The 22,948-nt window shown below is 40.5% G+C and overlaps 1 protein-coding gene across 1 annotated transcript; it reads right to left on the bottom strand.

Moving 5' to 3' along the window:
- Window positions 1-5,915: 5,915 nt before the first annotated feature.
- On the bottom strand, window positions 5,916-17,721 carry LOC311194159 (phospholipid scramblase family member 5-like; the record flags this gene model as incomplete). Its single annotated transcript, XM_084267180.1, has 7 exons — window positions 5,916-5,954; window positions 6,937-7,098; window positions 8,125-8,286; window positions 9,627-9,847; window positions 10,694-10,736; window positions 15,080-15,231; window positions 17,709-17,721. The coding sequence occupies 7 exons, from the start codon at window positions 17,719-17,721 to the stop codon at window positions 5,916-5,918; spliced, it is 792 nt and encodes a 263-aa protein (XP_084123306.1).
- Between the last annotated feature and the right edge of the window lie 5,227 nt (window positions 17,722-22,948).

Here is a 22,948-nt window from a genome sequence, read left to right on the forward strand (position 1 = left end):
CATGAGTCTGTAATAAGACAGATAGAATAATAGCCGTCATTACCTTATCCAAAAGTTCCCTAGGTTTCTGCAAGCAATCCAAGGCAAAGACTTACAAAGGAATATTGAACTTTGATTCAAGCACTGTGACGTTTTCTTTCTCTAAATGTGCTCATCTGAAACAACATAAAAAAGTGTCCATGGTCATTTCCTGGTAGAAACAAGTATTTCTGGAGACAGTAGTGACTGTCAACACTAGCTTGTACGGTATTGCTGTAGTATTTCAAAGGTTTTTTTAATACCAAATATCAGTAATATAAATAGAACACTTACCTGATGTTGTTGGCACAGAGCAGAAAAGTCCCTCAGATTAATATTTTAAAGTGGAAAAGCACATCAAGCTGATGAGCCCTGTTGAAATGACCTACAGGAAGAACTTTCCTGCAATACTCACCCAGTTGAAGAATAAAAACATACTATGCCTAGCCAATGGAAGCTAAAGACAGAAAACATGTGGTGTGTGTTTCTCCATTTTCCAGCCTCTTGTATGCAAAGTGCAACTTTCCTTGCAGGCAATGGAGAGGATGCCCCTGTCCTGGGATGGTCACTATGCAGCACAGCTCTCACTGAGCCATGTGGCTCTCGGTTCCCTCCATTATACTTTTTGATTTTATTGCATACTAAACCTAATCTACCAACATGTACCATAAAGTACTTGGACTTTATATAAAACCACAGAGTTAACAAGGTCACTCAGGTGAGCTGGCAGTTTCCTCCCAATTACGATCTTGTCTGATAACCCAGGGGTTCTCATCAACATATATTATTACCTTGTTATTTGAAGATCAAACCTATGAAGTGCCAGGTTCTTCAGAAATGAGAGAACACAAAGTGTTCACTTACCTTGAAGCATCTGATCAGTCTCCATGCCTATGTGCTTGCCAGTATCCAGATTTTAGGAGCTATTCTTTATCTGAGCCCATGTAATATGTAGTACATGGTCTGTGAAAACACTGAATATGGCTCTACACAAGATTGTCTAACATATTTATTCCCCTTGAAAGAGGATATTAAATGAAGGAGATAGATTTTTAGTCCACACAATAAAGTAAACTTATTTCAAAACTGAGACTGACAAACCAGCCGTGTAAGTGCCCTGCCAGCTGCAGGGCTTCACAGCTGACCCCAGGACTCCACACTGGAAACACAGTTCATCAACACAAACTTCACTGCATTCAATATTCAGCAAGACCTGAGGTTCACTGGATTGAAGAGTCCTGTGAAAAGTATGTCTGCTGGGTGTTGAGGCAGACGAGGGCAGGACCGATTCCTGCAGCAGTGCTGTAATTATTGTGTTTGTATTCTTTTGCTAGAAGAAAATGAAAGGAGGAACAGGGATGAGAAGTCTCTGGAATGTTTTGCACAGAGGAGACTGGAGAATAAGACCAAGTTGTGAATTGAGATGAATTTTCAATGGCAATCTAGGAGATCCACAACAATGTGAGGTCATCTGCAGGTCTCCTTTGCACAGTGACAGGAATTCATTGTCCTTTGGGAATGTGTTGGGGGGGGGGGGGGGCAAGTCACTGGGCACACATTAGTCTGTCCTTCTGACCTTTCTTTTATGAAAGGTTACTGGGTTTTGTAAGTGTACTACTCACACACACAGAAAGAAATCAGAAAGTTGTATCCAGCCTGAGGCATCTCATACAAAAAATTAGATATTACTCTTTTAAAAATTGTTTTGTTGATGTAATAACAATGGAGTAATAAAATGCTGACAAATCATGAATAAACTGTCATCTAAAGACAGGTGCTAATAGAGTGCTTCTATAATGATTTGGCATTAAGGAAGCTATTCCCAAGAGGGACAGACTTCAGAAAAACATCTAGGATTCCAGAAAAAAAAAAAGCAAAAAAACACCAAGTCTCCTTTCACAGGAGGTGAAAGTTCCCTAAGGAACTAAAGTCTTTTTTGTCCCTTAAGGAGCCATTTGTAGCAAAGAAAAAAGCACATTTAAAAGACTGAAGGTGATCTTTGAATTAAACTAGCATTTATCATTCTAACATAGAACATACCATTCCAATTGAAAACAATACACCTAAGAAAATAGGTACTACCCAGACATCTCCATTTGAAAATGTGTATTATGGATCTTTTCTAGGTGTGTCCAAAAACAACTCAACTGAGACAAAAGAGATTTTTTTTCAATGTGAACATCAAAGTCTACAAACAGAAGTACTTTTGCATCCACCAAATTATCAGAGGCCAAAAGATCTCAGGACTTACAGAGATACTGTGTTGCCACTCTCTTAGAAAAAGTGTTTGAGTTTCCATGGGCAAACTAGCTCCTTCCAACATAGCAGTATCTTCTGGGTTTATGGCACTAGAGGAGGTTTCCATCCCTCTGTCCCAGGACAGACCGTAGTGGTGGATCATGAAGACATGACATGAAAGCAAAGATATTTTACCCATAAAAACCTTCCACATTTCTAGACACCCCACCATAAAGCAATCTTTAGTCGCAGCACTTTCTGGCAAAGTTGGTGAATCTCCTTGTGCTGGGGCTTCTCCTCTGTCCACCTGTGGAAGCTGGAGAAATGCTCCAGGTGCAAAATATGGGTCTTGGGCTGCCCAGGAGAGCTCACTTTATAGAAGACTGGATTCTCCTGATGCAACTACCAGACCCCACAAACTATCAAGCACCAACAATTCAGCTGTAAGTTGTGGGCAATAAAGATAGCCTAGATTCGTGTGACAGAAGTTTAATAATATTAGACAAATAAAGTAGAAGTTAAGTGTAGAAATCAATTAGAGGTTAAAGGTGTGTGGATCTTTAATCAACACTCTCAGTACAACTTATGATCTGTTGAAAGCTAAATACTGTAATAATGAACTGTTGCTGCCATCTACTGAACACAAGAATTATGTGCCACACAGCTTTGTGATTTGGCTGGTTATCAAGTGTGAAACTATCAGCTTGGCTGGTTTAAGTAAAATTCCTGTTTCTTTAGAACAGTCACGTTTCTTTCCAGGCGATGCTCAGGACATGAATCTGCTTTAGAGAATACCTGTACCCCTTTGGCAAATACTGAATTCTCCTTGTGGGAAATACTGAATTCTCCTTTGGAAAGCCACTCCCATCCTGTGGCAGAGACGTGATTTGTAAAGATCACATATAGCTCCCGTAATGGGAAACACATCCCTGTTAATAACAAAGAGCTACTAGCTAGAGCTGCAGGCTTTTAAAGTCTTACATGTTCTTAAATGTTCTCTTTTCTTTAATAATATCAGGCACAACTCCATCATCTTTGCTGAGAATAAATACCTGCCCTCACACAGCAGCTGCAGTTTAGAAGGAGCTTCCAGCTGAACAAGTGCTGGCATTAGCACTGAATTTCGACCAGGATGTTGAATGGTGGGACCAAGGCCAAACAAGCTGCTGAGAAAGTTCTAGCCAGCAAGAGCTACTCCAGCACTTTGTTTTATCCACGGACTGAACCAGGTCATCTGTGTCCCAGAAGCTGCTGCTGGGTACAAACAGAGGCATTCAAATGTATCTTATGCACATAGATGCAAGTATGACACTTAAAAAGTCATACTAACACACTATAAAGCAAAGTTGCTAAGTGCAAGAAATCCAGTTATATCGTCTGACTGCAGTATATATATATATGTAAAAATATATAACTTACCTACATGAATACTCATAGCCAAATTCAGGCCTGTGAGTAAGACAGACCCTATTTTGCATGGACTTCAGTGGTGGTTGGACATTTGCTCCAAAGATGTCTTTGGCTTGTTAGGGGCCATGAGTAGGCTGGGAAATGCAGAGGAAGAGTGGCAGATAGCAGGGACCTGCTGATCTCACCAGGCACTGCGTTCAGATACACACAACTCAACAGCAATGTTAGGGTGTGGATTTGCACAAGACTGTTGGCTACAGCAACAGTCACTTCTGTCCAAGATGGCAAAGGGACGTAAAGAGAGGTAAATTAAGGTAAGAATCTGTCTCTCTTTCTCAGTCTGCGTTAGGGTAAGTCAGGAGTGAAAGGACTGAATTTAACAGTGTGACATCAACGCGAAACCAGCGAGAGAAGCAAATGGGCATCAGTTCTCTGCAGTCTTCTGCACAGCTACACATCGCCACATGAGGGAGCGTCCTGCCCGCGAAGCTCCGCGGCGCACAGGGTGCTTCCTTCTGGGAAGGGGCCGGCTCCCCCTGCGCTCCCCTCTTCGGTTGATTGCACTGCCAGGAGTCACAGCAAGAGCCCGCAACCAAATGGTTAACAGATAATGATGATTGTCAGAGCTTGTTAACCACAATTATTTTCAAGGCATATGTAAATCTGTATAAATACCTAAGTGTGGTATATAATCTCAAACATACTGTTTAAATCTATAAGCATTCCTGCATTAATTTCACTATGGGAACATTAGTTGCAACTTCCTGACTTCACTGTGTTTGAATTCATATCCATGAACATTAATTTAAAATTAGTCTAAATATTTGTTGAGAATTAATCATCTGATAAATTTAGCTCTTTTTCATTTTTATGAATTATTCATTATCTCCTTTCCTTTCCGTTGATGTGTTGGTTATTTGCAAGAATTGAATTACTAGCTCATGCTAACAAAAAGCCAAGCATTCGCAGTGATTTGTAAAATATTCCCCTTAGAATACTGACCAATGACTGTTAACAGCATTCGTTTTTACCACCCGTATTACATGGTATTGGTTTGCTTCTTGAGTACAAATATTTTGCAACAATGACAAAATCTGTTTATATATCACTTATGTATCATGGATGTTCCTACAAAGGAAGCTTGTATTAGTAAAAGCCTGTTGGTGGGGATGTTTGGGAACAGCACGATGAGGTGTGACTGCAGGAACGCACAGCTCTGTACAAATGCTCTCTGAAATAGAAGCAGCTCCTATTGCACAGTCCTATTATAGAAAATACCTGAGCTTGCCAAAGGAAGAGAATAATTCTGTTCTGGGCTGGCCTCAGGCAAGGCTGAATGAAAAGTCATCAACCACCAGATATTAGTAAGAAGAACAAATCTTTTAGGGAAAGTCTTGAGTGGAGAGGAGCAAGAATCCCTAACGCTAGAGAGTTTACATGTGAAAAGATTCATGCACCTCTAGCACACACAGAGCCACCTCTCAAACCTTATGGCCTGTATTCAGTAAAAGCAGCAGAAGACCAGCTTTTCTGAACTGAGCTTCCTTTCACAAGTCTAGTACTGGAAGCTTAATTTCTGGCTGCCACTCATTAAACAAATCCTTGCCATAAAATTAATTGACCAACAAGCATCACTTTTCTGCTTTCAGCTCAAACTGATAAAATCTTGAACTTCCCATCGGGTGAGGTCTTTGTATTTGTTACTTTCAATCCCAGTTTGTTACTATTAATTAAATAGCAAATCAGAAAATTACTTATAAACTAACGAAAAAGCAAAAAACCCATAAGACACCCTCATGTGGTTAGTAACTGGTACCAGCACTTGCAAAATATCAAAGGCTTCTCTAAACACAGACTTTCATCAGTGATGCTGCAAGCCTTCGTGTAATCTTTCATGATCTCCTAAGCAGGAACATCAAAAGGGAAAGAAAAGAATAGCAGTGTTCCAAAGCAACAGTGCTCTGTGTGAAGAGTATGTTTTTAGTTACAACACACATGAAATGTAAGTGGGAAATTATTATTTACATGAGACATATTTTAATAAACATCATCATTAGCTCCCTTTTCCTATAAGGAACAAGGACTTGTGCAGTTCAAAATCATGTCCAAAGCTCACGGGATTTCTGCAAGAAAATGAAAAAGAATTAGAAAGTATCTAATGTATAAGTCTTCAAAGCACCAAGATCAATTTATTTTCGTTTTTACTTACTGAAACACATTCTGCATATTTTATTGTTTCTGTCATCTCGTTATAATCCATCCAAAGAGTTTTCAAAGAACATTAAGTCCTACAAATAAACAAACTGTGAATGGTAAAGAAGGTACAAAAATGCAACAATTACTATCAGAAGTATTACTTGTATGCTTCTTTTGCCTTTTTTTTCATAAAAAGATTAATCTATCATTTTCTGTTTATTCTGCTACAGAGCAACAGGAGTTTTGGGGGAAAACAATCCAAAAATATTAAGTGTCACGAGTGTTACATTTCTAACCTAATAAAAGCAAAATATCTGAATCCTTACTACTTTAAAGCAAACACTTTCCAGTGAATATTTTTAATAGTTCTGTCCCTTTTGTGTTCTCTTTGCTGATGTAGGAATCACAGATTAATTTGAAACCGTAGCATGCTGTATTAACACATTAGTGTTGGCAAGAGAGGTACACAGCAAATCTGATTTTGTAATTCTAGAAAACATGCCTCTTAACTTCATCCTTATGCCTAACAGCGAGTGTTCCCCTTTCACGTAATTCTTACGATTTGCCTTCACAGGGGAAATGTTTGTAAGGAAATTTCATGTGACCCAAAGGTCCTACATGCAACATTTGACAGAACTACTGAAGTCACCAGTTGAAATTTTTCTCCTTCATACACCTGTTCAAACACAACAAATAAGGGGTTTTGAGGGAGTCTGGTAGGTTTGGTACATATGGTGATATGTATGCCCAGAGAAGCTGTGGCTGCCCCCTCCCTGGCAGTATTCAAGGCCAGATCAGATGGGCCTTTTGCAACCAGGGCAAGGGATTGGGACTTAGATGGGCTTTGAGGTCCCTTCGAACCCAAACCTGTTTACAATGCTGTATTTGAACCTGCCATGCAAGATATGGAATCACAGGTGGATTACTATTTAAAGTTTAACAACAGAAAACTTTAGCAACCCAAAGATGTTTCACCGCACTTATGCCTTAGTAGGATCACAGCTGACAGCAAAGGCCCCTTTGGGTTCAGTCTGTTCACCTCTACAGGTCTACCTGTTGGGCTTGCATACTTACAATGAGGAAACAAGCACCGATCATTACTGCCTTGATTCTCACATCAAGATCTACAGGGACCTGGATCCCAAAGTTGGCTGTGTTGGTAAAGACATTGTTTACAAATCCAGACCAGTACTTGGAAATTTTGCCAATCGTTGACATCTCATTGAGAGCTTTTACCTGCACAAATTACAAACAGGAACACACCTAAATGTAAATAAATCAAGTACACCCTGATTGTATCTCCACAGAATTAATGACTATGCCCTGACACACAGTGTGCTATAGTTGTCAGGTGGTTCTTTTATTCTTATCATTGAGATGCTCTATTAGTGTCAGATTTGCCTTTAGGAGTGTCACACAAGAAAGGGTTTGAGTTTGAAAATATCAGCATCCTTAGAGCTGACAGAAAAGTGGAGGAAAGCAATTGTGAAAGTTTATACCACTTTTTCTATTCTTTCAGAATTAATTTTTTTCCTGTCCTGTAATTCTGATGTACTCTGAGTCACAGCAGTACCATTGTTGTGGACCACTGTCCCCTACAACTGTCAGAAATGTTCTCAATTACGCAGTCAGCTGCAAGTTTCTCACAGTATACTGAAATTTCAGACAGTAGCCACTGAAGCCTTCTGATCAAGCTAACATGGTGATCAATGCAGAGGCTATTTTATGATTCCTTACCTAAGTCACAGTGCTTTTTTCCCCATCAGAAACCTCAATCAAGTGTTCCTGTGGGCATCTCCCATTCTTGCTCTCATCCCTTAACTATCTCAGTGGCTCCGCAGAATTATTTTTCACCTGATGAATGTTGTCAAATGGATGTAGACCTATTGGACAGTTATCCTGCCTATGGTTCTCAGTCTGAAAATAATGAAAGTAGTGGATTCAATGTCACAGGCTTCAAGGGACTAGGAGTCAGGTACCACTGAATGCAGGTGGTATGAAACCCTGAGCTGAAATCAATGGCTGCACAGTCATGGACAGCCAAGGGCAAGGACTCCGCTCAGCAACATGTTTATTTCTAGAAAACAGCTGTAAGAATCTGAGCATGGAAGTCAGCAACACCAATGCACATTGCTGTACTTCTGTTCCAGAATTGTAGCCACGTGCATAATATTTTTAAGGGTAGAATAACAGGATTTTTGAGTAAGAAATTTATTCAAAGTAGTAGAAATTTAAAATTCTTAACACTCATCAGAAACATACCTCAAACTCAACATCTTCAAAACAGCCACAAGTTGCATATGGACCAATTATTTTTAGTACATCTTCTTTGCTTTCATTCTGTATAGTAAACTTAGGCAGAAAAGGGTCCCAGTTCTGTACCACGTACCCAACTATTGTACCTGGTGGGGACTGAACTTCTAACTAGCAAAAAAAACCAAAACAAAACAAATTATAAATTAATTTTATATTAATTTTTCCATAATATAGTATTATTTATATAATGACAAGATATTTAATTATTGAATATAACAACATATAATTTTACCAAACTACGAACTGAATATCACAAGGCTGTGTAATGGTGTTTTTAAATATAGTGAACAATATGAAGCTCAAAAGCTGCACCAGAAGCTAACATCTTACATATAAGATTTGATAAAACCTTATACCATGAAAAGGCTTTTTTATTATAGTCAGTCAGTATCCCATAAGCTTTTCTATAAAGTTAGCTATGCTACCAAAGAATTAGGTCTTTTTAAATCATGATAGAGAACTGAGAAACAGGTAGATAAGTTAACCCAGAAAATATTTTCATCAAACAAGAAAGATGTCTGAATACAGGGGAGTCAAAATAAAGATAAAGGATTGGGTGTAGAGCAGTTGATGTCCATATGTAGTACTAACAGACATTAGTATGCATCAGGGCAAACAGTGGTTTATGGTGTCACCTAACTGGGGAGACATCTGTATCAGCAGATACAGAGGGTTTATTTGGGATGTCACTAGACTAAGGTCCTATGAAAGGTAGGAGCCAAACTGGGAATACAACTTGTAAAGTGGCCTTGTTTTTTAATAGTTACTTCTAAACAAAGGTCTCCATGCAGTCCACCAAGCTAAGAGGTGAGTGTCAATTCCTTAGAAACCTAGAATTGTTTAGATTGGAAAATACCATTAAGATCGTCAAGTCCAACCATTAACTTAGCACTGCTAAGCTCACCACTGAATCACGTCCCTAAGTACATCATCTACAACATCTTTTAAATGCCTCCAGGAATGGGGACTCAACCACTTCCCTGGGCACCCTGTTTCAGTGTTTGATAACCCTTTGTGAAGAAATTTTCCTAATATCCATTCTAAACTTCCCCTGGCACAACTCAAAGATGTTTCCTCTTGTCCTATTGCATGTTACTTACAAGAAGAGACCGGGCTACAACATCCTTTCAGGTAGGTATATGGAGAGCACTAAGATCTCCCCTCAGCCCCCTCCACGCTAAACAATCCCGGTTCCCTCAGCCCATCCTCCTCAGATTTGCGCTCTAGACCCTTCCCCAGCTTCATGTTTTCTCTTTATATGCACTCCAGCACCTCAATGTCTTTTGTAATGAGGCGCCCAAAACTGAACACCAAGGCGTGGCCTCACCAGTGCCAAGTACAGGGGGACAACCACTTCCAACCATCCTTGCAGAGATTGCACGAGGCTTTGTAAATGCTGTGCACTTACAGTGAGGTGCTCGGACAAAAGGCACTTCAGATTCACTCACCTCTTGAAGAAAGCAGGGGAACCAGCAGCTGTTGCACCTCAAGGGTCTATTCACAGTAATTACTTCTCGGCCTGTGTTATCAGCAATCCTTATGGTGAAAGACCGTATAGGTGAACACAAGTTACGATCAAAGCAACCATTTTCTTCCACTGCAAAGTAAACTCTTTGTCCCAAATGGTTTTTTATCTCATATTTGCTGGAGGTCTCTGTGCCGAGTATGGCTAATAAAGCAAGACAAGTTGTATGTTACTTTAGTATAATGTTAGAGTTAGCCAAGACTCACCAAATTCAGTTTTGCATACAAGTTTACAGTTAGAGTTTTCTCTGTAGTCCACAGGCTAAACATCTATGGAACAGACTGCTTAAAATTTTGTTTTGAAACAATGACACAGAGAAAATGTACAATTACAAAGAAAAAATAGTGACAAGCAAGTATCTTGAAGCAACTTTATAAGATTTTGATTTGCTGTACACTGAAATATGTATCACAAAACAGAATTCAGATCCTGAGTTTTGGTGTAGGCTTTTTCTCACCTTATCATCTATGAAAATTAACAACGTGAGGCTGCCCCACTCCAGTGACAAAACTTTTACTCAACAAGATGTCCAAGCAGCAGGCCAAAATGATTTTGAATTAGAGAAATAAAATATAATTAATCTGCAGAACTTGTTCAGTATTTGAAATTCTGACAAACTATGTGAATACAAGCTATTATGCTTCATTTTGTATCTTCTGACCTTCCTTTATTTGCTTTGTCACTAATAACATATTAATTATTGTTCAAGACAATATTTTCCATGGATTAGAAAGGTGTTTACATCTTAATAACTTTGAGATAGAGGTATCTGAGGGAGAGACTTTAGGATTGGTGTAGAGGTTACTCACCATAATCTTTCTTCATTGTTTTGCTTCAGAACAGGCATAAAGACAGTGAGTTTTCACCACAGTAACACCATGTTAACGGCCTGATGCAAGGCCAGCAAGAGGCTTCAGCAAGGTGTGGGCAAGGTTTGGAAGCCTTTTGGAAACATCTGTGTACTGGGACTGTTAAAAAGCAACACCATACCTTCAAGAAGCTCCACCTGTTGATGAATAATTATCCGGTCCAGCTGTTTAAAAAAAAATAAACAAGATAGTGAATGTTGGAAAGCTCTAAGGTTGCCATTCTTGTCCATTCTTGTTGCTCATCTCCCTGTTATAATTTCTTTCCTTCCAGAGGTGCACAAGCTGGGTGCCCTAGATGTATCTCAAGTCACACTTCAGACATGTTTCTGAAACAATGACCAAAGAGCATGACATTGGGTGCCTGTGGTCAGGTGATTCACCCACACAGTTGAAGACAATTGATCTTCACTGGGAGAATGAGGAAGCCAACAGCAACAGAAAGATGTATGTGAAACACAGGACCCACTTCTCACCATTGTGCTTCCCTGCTGGGTCTTGTCCCTTACCCCAAAGCTTAGGTTAGTGCTGGGTCCCATGGCAGCCGCAGGAAGGAACAAGGTTGGGCTCGAGCTCATAACATGCTGCAGCCACATCCCCCAGGGCCCCACTGGAGCAGCCCAGCAGGGCTATAGCGTGATGCCAACAACAGCACACATGAGGTTTAACGCTCTGATTTCAAGCACTGGGAGTTCTGTACCCTAAATCTGGCAAACGGTCGCGCCAGGGTGCCAGCACAGGCAAAACAACAGCTCCCTGAGCAACCATCCGCTAGCTGAAACAGTCGTCTTCTGTGTTTGTAACCAGCTCACAGGAGGAAAACTGTTTGGCATGATAGCCAGCTTTTCTGTGCTTATCGTCCCTCTGACATTACTCTTTTTTAGAGAACAGTCATTAGTATTATAAAACCAGCAAGACTTAATTTCAGCCTACCTTTCAGTTTTATGTAACTTTTTATGCCTGCTTTATGTGATAGCTTAGGCTTTGCTAATTTCTCTTCCTTAAATTCCTGATGGGCAAATGCTTGGCACAGGTTTTTGCCATTACTCTCAGCTGCAGACAGAAAGCACACAACGACCTTCTGAGACCAGCACGTCACAGCTCTCCAGCATCGGTATATTTTACAACTGATAAATCTTGCCTGGTACATATTCAAACTGTTGCAGCCATTTGTCAAGTCTAGTCATCTCCTGCAGCTAGTTCAGGCTGCAAATAAAAGCTGGTAAAAGAGAAACTTGTTTATCCCTTTCATTAATCTCTGAAATGTGCATGCCAGTAATTGAAATAATAAAAAACATTTGGAATTAAAATTTTTTCTCCCAAGAATCTTTGCTGTTGGTAGTTTAGGTTTCATGAGAGATGTGAGCTCTTGGAGCTCATGGGAAGTGTTCTGCTGTTGAAAAAGAGAATATACAAGTGAAAGATGTCAGGACTATTTTAATATTTCGGCATTGATTTTAATATTGATTTATTTGTCCCACATAGACTTTCACAGGGAAAAGAAAATTAATGAGGCTGAGCAGTGAAAAGCTTTTGTGATTTTGGTCTGTGTACTGGTTTGCTGTGTACAATGTATAACCAATGTTGAGACACAGTGTTGATATCGCTTGTTCGGCTTGTTTGTTTTACCATTCACTGGTTTCTGCAAAGCAGCTATTCCAATGCATCTTTTATAGGGGCACTTGTGGATTAAGGGAATTCTGCACTTGCATCTGAAAGCATCTAAGACCCTTTGGTTTGCAAGCGTCTTAGTCCTCTTGAGCTCACATGTGCTAAAATTCCTTCCACACAGCTAATTCTCAGTATTCAGTTTTGTGGGTGCTAAAATTACACCTGGTCAATCTAACCAAGTATAAACTAAGCATTTTACGAAATTGGTCCAGACTGAATGGTGGCACAAAATGCTGTTGAGCGACTTGAAAGGTACTTCAAGGTCTCATCTGTCTATAGGGGCAAAGGTTCCCTCAGGTTTTGTGACGGGCACTGGCCCATTCCTCAAACTGTGTGAGCTGGAAGATACTAATGAGAGTTGGGTAACTTGTTTTGTAGGAAATTGTTTAAGGAGTGCCTCTTGTGTGATAACAATAGAAAGCAAGTTATCAATTTTCTGAGGCAGTGGCAGTTTAGTGCCCTGCTCTGGTGCATCTTCAATAGCCAAGCTACTCTCTCCTCAGCCTGAATGACTCCAGGCATGTGCTTGCAGAGTGAAACATCGACATCTGGCCTCAATGTACATGACTGATATTTTCTTTTCTTCTCATCCAGCACAATAAGTTCTGTCCTTGAGTTGATGTTTAGAATAAGACTGCAGGGGTCTTGGAGACTCACTAAATCTGAATCCTTGTTTCAGTCAAAAATCTCACAGTCTTATGAAGAAATATATTCAGCTTTCTCAAATCTATCCAGCTATCTTCCCTGCTCCTGCTGGAGATAATCCCAGGACCTCATTTCTATTTTTTTTTTAATCCTGCATTTATTCTGTACAATCTTTCTTCTGATAATATCATTCTATAAATTAAATACCTCTCCCACGGGTTGTTTACTCTTCTAAGGGTAAGAGCTGTCACAGTTCCCTCTCTGGTAGCATTTTGTTAGTCTAGAGATGAAAGACTTGGTTTAAAGCAGGTTCTCCATTCCCTATGTCCTTGTCATAGCACCTGTCTGTGCCTATTTCAGTTTTGACCCACCTTTCCCCAATACACACTCAGCCTGAAGGGTACACAGTATCTTTCCAATGGCATAAAAAAAATCCCAATTCTGCTAGAAACATAATTCATTTGAGAATTTCATTACATGAAAATCTTAGTCCATCTGGATAAACCCCATGGGATCACCCTGGCAGCTGTGAATCCCACATCCATTCTGCAGACAGCCCTCCCCCTGCTCAGTGAATCTCCTCTCTGCTGCAACTGGTCCTGTATGAGCTCGTTTCATTAGTCACACAGACATGACGGCTTCAGCATCATACACCACAATGTTCTGCAACATGTGAGAACTCTAGCTGTGGGTATATGTCAATAACCAGCACTGCACATGTGCCTTCCACTTTCCAGACTGCAGAGAAAATTGAAAATAATGAATGAAGACTTCACCAGACACGTGGTTAGTGGGCAGAGAACAAGCATGAATGAAGTCTTGAGTCCAACTTACAGATCTGACAGCCACTTGCTTTTTTGTCTTTATGGCAGATGTAAAGCTTCTATAAAATGGAGTAACACAATTTGCTCGCCCACGTTGTATGGGTAAATCTGAGGTATAATTCATGTTCGTACAGAAGACCAAATATGTTACCTGCCAAGTATTTACTATCACAATCACTTTTAGATTAAAAAATGCAGCTCCTGGAGTCTGCAAGCAAACGCTCATATAACTGACAACACATATCATTTGTGCATGGGCACCGTGAAATGAAAGTCGTAACTCCACACATATCATTGTTTCTATTGTTTCTGAAGGGTCTCCCAGCTTCATTAGCTTCAAAGACAAACCGCATTCAACTTCTGACTCTGTAAAAAGCCACCAGAAATGTCTATCTAAACTACAGACCCCGAGTGAAATGAATATCTCCCATCACCACCAAAACACAAACAGCAGAAGTGTACATCTCAGAATCACAGCCTGGCTAGACTGGAGACCTGATCCTGGCCCTGTCCACTCAGGGAGTACATACATAATGCAGAGGAGCAGAATGCAGCCAGATGTGAGACAAAAACTAAGAGTCAGCACCGAAGTGGTGTCTGTGAGTGACTGTCCCAGTAAAATAAAAAGAAGGAAGGGATGAAACTTCCGCAGACCATCACTGGTCTGAGCTCCAGGAGCTGAGAGATTTCACAGAGCAAGATGGACAGCTGCACGTTCGGCAGTAGGACGTGTCCACTTCCACCTCTGGGCATTTCCTTCTCCTGGGCACTAGCACTTTCCTGCCCCATGACCCACACAGAATGGGTGTGGGTTTGTAGCCACCTAGGTTTATGGTCATAAAGTTGTCTCCTTGGGAGCTTGCCTCCCCAGGTCATTACCTATAACCTGCAGAGCAGTGTCCTTGGCAGAAGGGGTTTGTTGAGAAGACCTTCATGTTCCTCAAAGACTGGGTTATAAGTAGGTGACAATTCCTTCACACACTGCCTGCTGCAGTCTTTTTGAAGCCAGATGGAGTTTTATGGCCACTTCCCTGAGGGTGAGCTCTTAAGGAGCTGGAAGGAAACTGGGGATAATGAAAGGGTTAATACTATGACCTAGAAAGAATCCTAGAGGGAAAAAAAACCATGGTTTTGGTGAAGGGAGAGCTGCACGCACATCAAATGGATTTCTAGAAGAATGAATGGCAGCAATGAAGAAAGGACTTGTCATTCCTATGCTCCTTATTTCAGAGTAATATCGAAGAACAAAAAAGCCTCCCTATCTCCACTTACCACTCCCCCAAGAAGACCACCCCCAACAACCCCCATCACCCCCAGGCATCAAAGAAGTCCACAAGGCAAACCAAGCAATTCTAATAAAGATTCAAGACCTGGTTCAGGTACTCCAAACCAGGTGGCAAGTTAGGAGTATGTGATGCTTGCTTCCAGAGACCTGCCGGTTCAACAGGTTTATTCTGTTCAGAAAGGTCAGAAGAACCAGGGAGGTAATCCTTAAAGACTGGGTTGGTTTGTCCCTGAGATTCTGCAGGAAAAGAAGAAAAAAAATTCAGAAGCAAACCGGGCCAAACACCATCTAGCTGCTTGGATCAAAACTGGAACCATGTCACGTTCTGCCTATGACTGTATCAGCGCTTCAGGTCAGATCAGGAGCATGGCTCTGGAATGAATCTCCCAAGTGTCCTACACTCCAGTTCACTTTGTAAAGTAGTCTTAGTGTATGCAAAGTGGAATCACTTGTAGATGAAGCTAAACCAGATGAAGTCTTGGAAGGGGCATGATCCACTGCAACAGCTTGTGAGTGGTCTGTGTGAACAACATGAGCTGGTCTGCGCTGACACGCAGGTGGGTCCTCAGTGCCTGCTACTCAGCCCTGTGCCCCAGTGTGCTCATGTACCCTGAGATGCTGAGGGCTTGCTTCTAGCAAGGTGCTTTCCAGCATCTGGAGGGCATGCATATTGCCTCTTAATTAGAGATAACATTTCCAGAGATCTCAGATTCCCCGAGCTGGATGTTACAACCCTGGTATCAAAGCCCACACAACCTCTTGCAGGGTACTGTTCATTATTATCTTAATGAAAAGACCATATGTCATTAAGCTGTGCTTTCTGGTTTGCTATTGCAAACACGTCCTTTAGGTTACCCTGGCTAGTGCTGTGAAGGTGACAAGTATTTACTGTTACAGCCACCTGTACGCACGCAGCCCTTCATATGCAGAGCCACCATCCCACAGTGCAGTGATCACCTCAGCCACTTGATTCTCTACAAACTCCTCCTGGTCTTACTATGAGCATCTTTCCACAGCCCTCAGTAACACTGCCTCTGCCAGAGCAAGAAGGAGCAAGCTGAAGCTCTCTGCATATGAGTGACTCGCATTAATCTGAGCCCCTGTACTTCAGCAGCAAAACAGTCCCCAAACTTTTATCTCATGTGCGACAATACTCAGGCACGATGGGGTTTGAGGTCCAAAAGGAATTTTGGCTCTAAGTCTGAAGATTTCTTTCACTGTTTTGGGTTTAAATGAGATACTTTAGCATTATTTGAGCTCACTGCGGCTGATTCATCATTTAATCATATTTTGATCTTAATTTGTCTTTGCAGCCCCTGCTTTCTTTCAAAGTCTGAGACCACAGGAAGAAATAACCCCTTTGAATTTGTAGCTGGCTTTTAAAAATGTATAACTGGGTAATAAATATTTTATATACTCTTCTGCATCATTTTACCTCACAGGGTTCTGTTACTGCTGTACTTTCGTTGTTACACGAAAAGCCATGAAGTGGCCGAGTATTAGTGTTATTCTCAAATAAAGAGGGAAAAAAAGCAACAAATTGCAGTTCTACCTGTCAAAATTTAAGCTATACAAAAATCAAACAGTAAATACATTAAATATTAATGGCAATCCAAGCTACTCTGACACTTTGTCTATTTTTGTGGATGCTTCCCATTTCATTTACTGTATGGAAAAACTTTAAAGTTGCCATAAGATACAGCGAGCTTTCTGTACAAATACAAATTGCAGACTTACTTGTTCCTAAAAGAAGCATATTATCAAGTTCCTTCATTATGAAGCACATTACTGTTTGCTGCTTCTGTTAACTATACATTAAAAGTACAAAACCAGATCTCTCTCATATGGCTAAATATAGACAAAATTGTTTAAAGCATGTTGCAATAGTACAACAAAGCTGTAAAAACTGCCTGTGGCTGTATACCTTTTAGTGCCTTAAATACAGAATGGTTTGAGTATTTTGGGGGGCAAAGAGGGCTAAATGCTTGGCAAACATAAATTGACATAGCTGAAATTCCCTGGACCAACATCTGCCCCTGTATATCATAACAGGGTGACCTCTGTGGAGGTGCATTAATGTTAAGGAAAAAAAACAGATTTGCATCCTCCTACTTAGTGTAAGTATTTTAAAGTATGGAGAAAATTAATTTAGAAGGTTGGTTATATCAGCATGCTGCAGTGTAACCCTGAGTCACCGACCTGCTGCTGCTGCTTGAAGACAATACATGACAAAAATGAACCCAGATAAGAATAATATGATTAAATTCTGTTATTCTTTGAATATTTATTTTCTTTAAGTGATTATCAAGACTGGCCAGTTTTGAAAGGGAAAAACATCTGTTGATTTGGTATTTTTGAAGTGTAATAGGAAAGAAGTGTGCAAAATAGTGATACCCTTGGCTCAGTACCTGCCCTTCCCACGCACCCTGTACCGACATGTTCAAACAGAGACAAAAACACTAAATTTTCTGATTGAATGCAGATGCTAACATTGTGTAACACATTTTATTCAAATAACATTCTAGTATAGATTTTAGTCTCCTTAGGAGCCTCTTGAATGCTGAAAAATTAAAGGAAGACAAAACAACTGTGCTTTGGCTGACGTGGTTTTAGCCTGAAACTCTCATTTCATCAGACTGCTGATTGCTGGAAATGTACAAGACTGTAGTTTTCTGTAAACATGATCTAAAAATACCGGCTATAGACGCACTTACCTTGAGAGGCCATGAAGCTTCCTGAGTTACTTCTTCAAAGGAAGCCAGGTTAAAAGAAAAGGCTTTTCTTGTTGCAGCGAAGGAAAAAAGAGCACAGCATGCACAAAACTTCAGAAGGTGTCTGTCTACTTCATATCAGCTTACAAAGAACTGGAGGAAATGTATTGCCTTTCTCATGTTCCAGAACACTGCATTTTATGTCGATGGACAACAGGGGGAGATGATGCTAACAAACAAGGAAAATATTATTCATTTCAAGTTGTTTGCACCAATGGAAAGAAGGAAATGTGGCTTGTGAATACAAAGAGACAAAACTTCAATGTACCTACTGGCTAACTGAACGCATTAGACCTAAAACTCTGCTTTATAATGTATGTATGTATTCTGAGACTACGTGAATTGTATCTTTATAATTCAATATTTATGTTTCTGTTTCTTCAGGGTACCCAGTAAAGACAGAGGAGCTAATTACCTGCACTTCCCTACAGCTGGCCCCCAGTCAACATTTTCCACACACAGAGCAGGAAAAGCTACCTTGGATTCTCACTGTATTGCATCCACGTAGCATCAGCCACCCCTACAAGGAATGTCATGCCTGTACCCAGAACCAGAAAATGACCATTTACCACCACACCACACCCCACCCCTATACACACTGCACACCCCTATGAAGAGGTCTGCTGATCCATTTGAGGTGTTTATACTGGATTTAGAGAATTAAAACAGATTGGCTGTGCCTCACTCCAGACGAGCACTGTCCATGCCAAACCGCAACGCATGTAATCACCCGCATTGCAAGGTGACTACAAGGAAAGGAGTCAAAAGAGGATGAGTAACCCTGACTTACCAGTTCATATTTCTGCCTCAAGTGCCCAAGTCACCATGGAGATCATCACGCACATGCGATCTGCAGACAGATACTATCTTTGGCTGCAAAAATGGCAGAGCCTACGTGCAGAGCCCAAGGGAGCAGAGCGAGGTGATGGGGAACATCTTCTGTTCTCTCTGCTGCTGGAGGTCCCACTGATTTGAAACAGTCTGTGGACAATGACCAGGCAGTTTTATAACCAGAATTTACAGTTCAGGAAGATGCTGATGAGGATCTCTGAAAGACTAATACAGAAAATCCCAATGAAGATAGGCAAAAAAAAAAAGTATATGGAAGCTGATTTGTACAAACTCTATTAGTTCATGCAAAGGTCACAGATCTACTTATGGAACATGTGAAAATTTGGCTATGCAAACCTTCTCAAGAACTAGTCATCACCCGATTGAGAAGTCCCTGGGTGCGGTGGCAGTGCAGCCTGACCCAGCAGTCAGTCCCTGCTGTGCTCACCCCTGGAAACAGCATGTGAAAGGATAAGGCAGACACAGACAAAATCATTGGTCCCAAAAAAAACAGACACTAGAGAAATCCTTCTGGACTGGGAAGAAGTTTGACACCACTGAAAATAAAGATTAAAAATGACTAAAAGTTTTTGCTTCCTTTCTCCCCGTCAAAGCAGCACTTAGTTGAAGCAGGGGATCTAACCTGGAGAGCAGGCACAAAGCCTAAACAAAGAAGAAAAAAGGAAAGGGAATAAATATCGTAAATCTAGCTTTGAAAATGACAGATAAAAACTCAGATGAGTTGTAACATATTACCTTTAAAATGAATAAAGACTTACTTTAGTTCCCAGAGAACAAAACAAACAACAAAAAAAATTCCAAATAATTCTGTCAATGCATAAAGGAAGTGTAGCATGGTAAGAAAAATGTGCATTAAAATAGGCAACACACAAATACCCAGAAAGGCGTTTCAACTTTTATAAAAAGCATTTGTGAGAAGTCCAAGTAGCTCACTTGCTGGCCTGGAAGGACATATGGACTGTGGTGGCACAGGCAGGTCCACCCGTCTGCAGGAGCCAGGTTTCATTAACCTGCCACTCATGAAATAAACACTTCCCTGAAGCAGCTCTGCCCCAAAGCACTAATTTTCTGGTGTTATTTACAAAATTGCAGTCAATAGGTAATAGATATAAAACTTGGTTTGAAGAACATTTTATGTTTTTCCATTTCTTTCACAATTTTCCATATCTTTTAAAATGTCCCCTTTTACCCTGTGCTTATTGCTTTATTCTGAAGCAATAATCTTAGCAGATTTTAGATCAATAGGATTTGTAAGCAATTGTCTTGCATCGCCAGAGGTCTTCACAACTAAAACTCTGTATTTAACAGTATCTTTAATCTGAATACTTGGTTTGTTTATTCTTTTATTTTTAAATAAGCACTAATATATTGGCCAAAACCTTCTCCAGCCATGATTAAACGCAGTCTCACTAAAGACTTCAGGAGCAGAAAACATAACCATATTTGTTCAGGCACAAATGCAGCCATCCTTTGGTGCTATTTAGAAACACACAGGGAAAAACTGCTCAAGAAATCAGGAGAAACAGCAAAGAACTGTGTACAGCTGTTTCTGGACAACTGCTAAGGACTTTAGGAAGCAGAGTGACAGCACACAGAGGGATTCTACCAAGACACCAAGCGCACTGCCTTTGTCCCTTACTGAAGGGGGATCACCACCTACTTTTATCATTAGGACTCTGAGCCTGCTCCCTTCCTCTGTATGAATGTGCTGAACAAACTAGTACAAATAAAATAAGAGGAAAAAAAAACCAACCCAAAAATACCTTAGTACCTTAGTGTGTGTATGTGTATTCCCTCTACCTGTAGAATGTACTCATTCCATGATGTAAAGCTGGTAAAAAGTGATGGGCTCATCCTCAGTAGAAGCAAGTTAGCATAGATCCATTAAAGTCAATGAGACAAATGAAATCAGGACAAGCAGTGCTTTGCTGAAGGAGTTTATATGTATAAAATCTTGGTTTTTTCGTTTAAGTAGTCACATTCAATCTTTTCTATAACTATACTGCGTCTCCAAAAGCACAGGGATCCATCCCTGCTAAGCTGACATGTAAACATCATTGTAGTTAATAGTTAATCCACAAACTAATGCAGCCCATAGGAAGCCTATCATGGACTAAGGCATCATTCTCCCAGACAGCACAGACCCAAAACACAAGTTTTCTTCCAGAAAGGTGCTGCTTTTCTGGAGCTTAATCTTCCATTTTCTACAGGCACCACAGTCAGCGTATGGCAACAGTATCAAAAAAACTATTTTTACTAGTGGTCAGAGGCATCAAGAGATAAACAGGACACAGCAACAACATTCAAACTATTCAGAAACACTGTTCGATTTCTTGTCCTGATCCCTGCTGCTCAGAAAACTACCCTAAAACTTGGTGTGGGATATTTGCCCTTGTTCACAGAAGGGAAAAGACAACACTGCCCTTTCCTCACTACCATCTCCACCAGGTAAGCAGGAACTGCCTCCCCCCTTATCCCCACCATCCAGACAAGTTCATAGGAGAGCTTAGCTCCTCCCCACCTGACTGAGGTCCAAGCAGCCAGGGATGCACCGTGCCATCCAGCAGTCAGGTTAAGGCAAGCATACAGGCAACTATGCAATGCTCCTGAAACCTCACCAAGCAATGCCTGTGCTTCCTTGCTGCTAAACAAGGTGATCACTAATACTCATTTTCATTTTATATTTCCTCTCTTCATAACATCACTTGTCACCAGCACTAAAATACATTGCTATTGCCATTTTTAATAAGAAATTATACAGCCTTCCTCCCTTTGCTGGACTTGCCTTTAGTGCAAGGAGAAATGCTGAGCACAAGTGTATCAGACTGTCACCCTGTTAAATAAGAAGCTCTGAGTTACAGATTTTTTTCCCCAGTTTTGCTTCCTACATTGGGGGAAAGAAAAGAAGAAAAAAAAAAAACCCAAAGAAAAATCAATTTCTTAAATCAGCCACCGTCTAATGCAAATCTCACCTTGAACTTTGGTTTGTGAGGCGTCTTGCTGCGGCTCGTGTCTACAGTAACTCCTCCCCTCCGAAGAGGTCTGCAATCATGTTGAATTACTGCAGCCTGTGCCTTGGCATCGGCAGCGCTGACCGGCTGCCTCGCCGGTCAATTGCCTGTGCTGACAGCACACGCATCACACACGGCGCTGCGGAACCGGCTGCTCTCATTTGCCTGCTGATGGCAGGTTTACCACAGCTAGCCCGCAAGGTGACTACTGTACCTTAATTAGTAGAAAAATACAACCTTTAATCTGCTCTTTATTTTGCATTTAACTGAACCGGGGGAAATGGGATCAAAATAGCAATCATAACATAAGAAGTCTTTCAGGCACCAACATTCAGAAGTGGTACGTGGGTGCTGGATACGTATCAGAAATCTTAACACTACCCCCAGCAAGTATTGATGTGGGTCAGAGCCTAAATGCAGATGTCAGCAAAATACAGCAATCAACTGGAAATTAGTAAAGCAGCTTCCATTCCCCACTCTGGCACAGTAGATGGAGAAGACTTTGTGGGGTGAGGTCAGTTGGTTTTTCAGGGAGTAGCTGTTTGGTTTTGTTGGGCTGATTTTTTGGTTGTGGGTTTTGTTGGGATTTTTGTTTTGTTGGTTTTTTATGTTGTTTTTTTTTTAATTACATGTAAAATTTTGTTCTTGTGAAAATACAGCACATTTGTATTCAGGAACAGCTGCATGAAATTGTTACTCCTGAATACAGAATTTGACCCCAGACTCAAATACTGCAATTTGAAGCATATTAAATAGGTTTTAGGATAAAAACAGAGGAAGTGTGACCATGAAAATGTTGATTTATATCAGCAAAGCAGTGTGGTTTAAGCAAACTATGGCCAGAAAGAAACAGCATACAGGAGCTGACTGTGTCTTGCACCAAACCTTTGTTTTGATCATGAAGACATTTCAAAACTGGTGTCTCACCTTTGAGTGAATTTTCCCAGATTAATAAACATTCTGAAGCAAATTTTTTAATCTATCCTGAAGCTACTCTGCTCCAAGTAAACATCCTTTAATATTCATTAAATGTGTCAGAAATAATAGCTTTATAGCTTTATGGCAAGAGCACTCTGGAGGTACATAAAAAGTTCACTGCTTTAACTGTGTATTGGAAATGATGTTTTATGCCACTTTAATGCTCACTTTAGTAAACAGTACTGTGTTTAATCTATCTTGAGATAATTAAGTGAATTTTACCTGATTTTACTTTGGTTTGAAACCATTTGCCAAGTTCACATGAAACTCACAAACCATCTCAACTTCTTTTTGCCTACTGAACACAAACTCAACAGTAAGAAAACTGCATCTTGCCCTTCA

Source organism: Gallinula chloropus (genome assembly GCF_964237585.1).
Source record: "Gallinula chloropus genome assembly, chromosome: 8".
Classification (NCBI taxonomy): domain Eukaryota; kingdom Metazoa; phylum Chordata; class Aves; order Gruiformes; family Rallidae; genus Gallinula; species Gallinula chloropus.